This window comes from Apodemus sylvaticus, chromosome X (assembly GCF_947179515.1).
Source record: "Apodemus sylvaticus chromosome X, mApoSyl1.1, whole genome shotgun sequence".
Lineage (NCBI taxonomy): Eukaryota > Metazoa > Chordata > Mammalia > Rodentia > Muridae > Apodemus > Apodemus sylvaticus.
The window spans coordinates 71,607,593-71,611,968 of record NC_067495.1 but is presented as its reverse complement, the minus strand read 5'-3'; the positions used below and the strand labels follow the sequence as shown (position 1 = coordinate 71,611,968).

The 4,376-nt window shown below is 36.1% G+C and overlaps 1 protein-coding gene across 1 annotated transcript; it reads right to left on the bottom strand.

Moving 5' to 3' along the window:
- Nucleotides 1-430: 430 nt before the first annotated feature.
- Nucleotides 431-3,575, bottom strand: LOC127675363 (uncharacterized). The gene is made up of 2 exons (XM_052171467.1): nt 2,804-3,575; nt 431-795 (listed from the first exon to the last, which is right to left on the bottom strand). The coding sequence occupies exons 1-2, from the start codon at nt 3,573-3,575 to the stop codon at nt 431-433; spliced, it is 1,137 nt and encodes a 378-aa protein (XP_052027427.1).
- Between the last annotated feature and the right edge of the window lie 801 nt (nt 3,576-4,376).

The window sequence follows — 4,376 nt, the reverse complement described above, 5'->3', positions numbered from 1 at the left end:
CTGGATTCTTAGCTTTCAGCCAATAAATGTCTTGAACATTAAGCTAGACTCATTAAAATAAATGTCAATACCTCTGAGATCATTTTCATTGGTCTATCAAAGTATATCCAAGAAGACCTGGAATTACCAGGAGACATTGTCATTTTAAATTACTTAGTATTTTGTTCAATGAAGAAGTACACTTCTACAACAAACCTCTACAAACAGATTACTCTGTATATATTTGAGTACTACATATAGAATAGATAGGTACAATTTAGTTATATCCAATGTAATAAATGATTATCTCAGGTTTTGTAATTATGCTCTTTGTGTATTCAGAATTTAGAAGTCCCATTTAGCATTGAGTTGTCAAGTTTGTACATGTCTGTTTTGATGTTAAGTGTTTTTATTTCTTCAACTATCAGGATAGCTTTGTAGTGTCAGTTTTTTACAACTGGTGTTCACCTATCTTTGAGAGCTCAGTAAGTGGAGAAGATACCATACGTCTGGAAGCTCTACCACTGTTGCCCACGTAAACTTCAAAACCACTGCTTCTGGGAACTCCAGTATTGCCTCTAAGAACTTGAAGATTATCCATGGGGATTCCAACATTAACCATGGGGATAGTACTGACATTGCTCTGGGGAATTCTCATATTGCCTCTGGGATGTGCAGAATTATCCTCAGGAATTCCAGTGTTTCCTTGAATTGCAGAATTGTCAAATCTTGGCATAATGGGAAGCTGTTCTCCAGAATCTGATGGAATTGCTCTTTGCCAAACTCCCTCCATGTTGTGTCTGTCCTTGATATTTTCTAAAACACAAAACAAGAAGTTTATAAGATTGGCTTCAGTTTTGAGAACAAGCTATGAATAAAAATGAGAGGTGTATTTCTAAATTTGATCTCAGTTCAATTACCTCAAAATGACTTGGTGATTTTACCACAGTATATAACTATTATTTAACAATTATACTTCAGTATGCAAAAGATGGACAAAGATAAAAGTGAGTAAATATTTATATGCCAGAAGATTAGGTCGACTAGAAAGTAGAAGTGGAGAAAGAGGAGGAACTAAAATATAGTGAGAGAAGGTTTTTAGTATGCAATTTTATTTCTTTGGTAGTATGAAAAATTAATAAAATTAGGAATTTAATTGGGACAAGAAATTAGATAAGAGGTAACCATGAGAACTAGATACACCCAGGAATTAATCAATTCATTAATTAATTCATTCAGTGGGGTGTGTGTTTGTGTGTGTGTGCACGTGCGCGCGCGCATGCTTACACACACACTTACACTTGTGTGCATGTAAAGATGCTGGCACTTGTGTGTAAGTGCACATGGAGTCCATATAACCAGCTAGGGTCTTATTCACCAGAAGTTGCTCAGTTTTTCATTTTTTAAAAAATGTTTTTGAGGCACTCTCCCTGGCATGGAATTCCCTAAATAGGCCAGGGAGGCTACCAGCAAATTTCATTATAACAAACACACAGTATTCTCTCTCTGTGTCTCTCTTTCTCTGTCTCTCTCTCCCCTGACTTTTAAAAATCTAGCTCTTTACTGACTAGGCAGTGCCCTGTTGCTAACCTTATAGCACTCTTAAGAAGGATTTTCAATTTGAGAATAAGGTTGAAGTAACTTTACATTTCAAAAAATAATGTGATTTGAGCTGATCTTAGTTTAGATTTTAATTTCTTCCTTTAATAACTAAATTCTTTTTAAAAATTTTATTTATTATATGTAAGTACACTGTAGCTGTCTTCAGACACACCAGAAAAGGAAGTCAGATCTCATTACAGATGGCTGTGAGCCACCATGTGGTTGCTGGGAATTGAACTCAGGACCTTCAGACGAGCAGTCAGTGCTTTTACCTGCTGAGCCACCTCTCCAGCCTGATAATTAACTTCTTATACTGTTACATAAAAAAATTACAGAATTGGCTACATTTTGATTTCCAAATAAACTCTGGGTTAGACTTAGGACTTTTCACTGAAACCATTTTCAGTAGTTTGGTGATGTTACCTTTAAAGAAATATTTCTATTTGGCATAAATTTCATGAAGTTATACAATTTGGGTTCTAAGACAAGTTAGACATGAAAATTATGAATACTATGATTCCTAGGATCATTTTTGGATATGCTTACATAGATATAGTGATAAGCCAAAAGGGTTATTATATATTTAGCAGTACATTTCAATCTAGGATTTAAAATGTTAATATTGTTATGTTAATATTACTTTTACTCAGTTATGGGTTAAATATTCGTGGTTCATTTGCTGAGTCATCCTTTCTTGTCAATAGCTGCTCACATACAAGAGGAGATAGTCAGTTAGTTGTTAACCAGTTTGCTTAGCAATGTCCACGTGCTCATACTTTGTTATTATCCACTACTTAGTTATTAGGGAATAAGTGTGTTAGGGGCTTTTCCCCAGCTCTATGGGTTAAAAGAGAATGAGAATAAGTAAAGACTAGTCATTTTCTCATACTTTTCTTATTAAGTTTAAGTTGTTTTTAAAAGGTGAACTTTTATTCCAAATTTGAAGTTTTAAAAAAGTCTGTATATTCTAAAATGCTCCCGGCCCCTCTGATTAGGAGTGTGACTGAATTAACCCAGCTCAGCATCAGGCTGTAATGACCAAATGTGAATATCACAGTTAAATTTGTAGAGTAGTAACTAATACCATCATAAAATGTATGAAATAGAATTGAATAGATAGTGTAGGTGGCATATAAATAGACTTGTTGGTAAAAGTCTACTTATATGAAAAATAATATTTAAGTTACAAAAGCAGTGAAAACAAGTTAAGACAAAATCTTACCTTCTGTCAGTAAATTACGATCACGTGGGAAGAAGAGAGTTTCTTCTGTGTTTCCTTTGAATTCTGGTGTATTTAAATATTGGCCTCTGACTTCACTGTATCTTGGTAAGCTTCGACTACGCTGCCTCTGGAGCTTAGGACGCTCGGGCAACAAGGGGAAAGGGCCTTGCAAAGCCTGGAAATATTGATCCTTGGGAAGGGGGATTATTGGATTCTCTTCCTGTGATGTTAGTTTGTTGCAACCATTATTGCTGTTTTCTTCATTGTGAGTAGTTTGGAGAATATGGAGCCCCTCACTGTTTAATGGTGCCTCTAAAAGCTCTGCCCAGGAACGCCGAAAGATGGATCTTTGTCTAAAAGGATACATGCTTCTCGCTACTTCCATATCATCACTTCCTGGGGACTCTGCATTTTCTGGAGATTCCATCCACAGATTTCCTGGGGTTCCTGGGCGACTGTATTCTGAGGATGGTGAACATTTATTTATTAAAACCTCCAGGTGTACAAACCCAGTGAAGTGCAAAGTTGGAATTTCTGTGTCATCTAGATCCTCCTTTCCAGGCACACCGGCAACAAGGATTGCTGTGCCTTTCCCCCTTTCCTCTGGACTGACAATTCCTGTAACTTCTAAGCGTTGAAATTCTGGGACCCATACATACTTAATTGGTATTTTCTCTATGCGAAGAAGACCTGACATTTTTGGTTTTACAAGGGCACTGCTTTCTAACTCCTTAGTTAGTGGGGGGGTGGTAGCCATCACCACCTCATTCATAAGCCCCAGGTCCCTCTGATGGATACCTTCAGGGGTGGGCTGCTGGGAGGCCAAAGTTGGATTCTGTTGTTTTTGTTTTCTGGCCCTTTCCTGATTTTCTGCATTAATAGGACGGAAATAAATAAACTCATCAGGAATATTTTGAATGCATCTGTATTGGAAGTCTGGATTCACAGAAACAATCTGAAAGAAAAAGTTCAAAGAAATAGTTCATTAGGTTAACATTTTGAATAATAGTCTTGATTCTAATACATTGTATTTTTTATTACAAGGACAGGATAATACTAATGAAGACACTATAGAGACACATTCATTACTCCAAAGTGAGAAATATGAAAGATTTCCACCAAAGTGTTCTATTTCTTTCAGGCACAGGTTATTTTAGTCTAGGGATTTCCAAGTTTATTTCCTAATAACCTAATCAAAATCTCTTTGTTATCCTCTGAGAACATATATTATCTATGGCCAATAGCTTGGAAAACAATGTATAAATCTAACTTCCTAATATGTAGTAGGATTAATTTAAATGTTCTTAGAAATTATTTAAAATACTTGTTTCTATTTTTGTATGTATGTCCACGTGCTTGCCATGTATTAATGTGTGTGTGTGTGTGTGTGTATGTGTGTATGTGTATATGAATCAAAGTACACTTATGCCATAGCAGCTGCATGGAGGACAGAGTAAAACTTCCTGTAAGTCAGTTCTCTCCTTCCATCTTGTTTCTTAGACAGTCTTTCTTGTTCTTTATGCTCCTTGGATATGTGCCACAAAAAGTGCTAGAGCTACAGGTGCAAGCTATC

What these genes read in the sequence shown, in the direction of transcription:
- LOC127675363 (XM_052171467.1), bottom strand. Translation starts at nt 3,575, where the DNA reads ATGAATGAGGTGGTGATGGCTACCACCCCCCCACTAACTAAGGAGTTA. An exon ending in TCGTAATTTACTGACAGAAG is followed by an intron (nt 796 to 2,803) that starts GTAAGATTTTGT and finishes TTTGTGTTTTAG; the next exon opens with AAAATATCAAGGACAGACAC.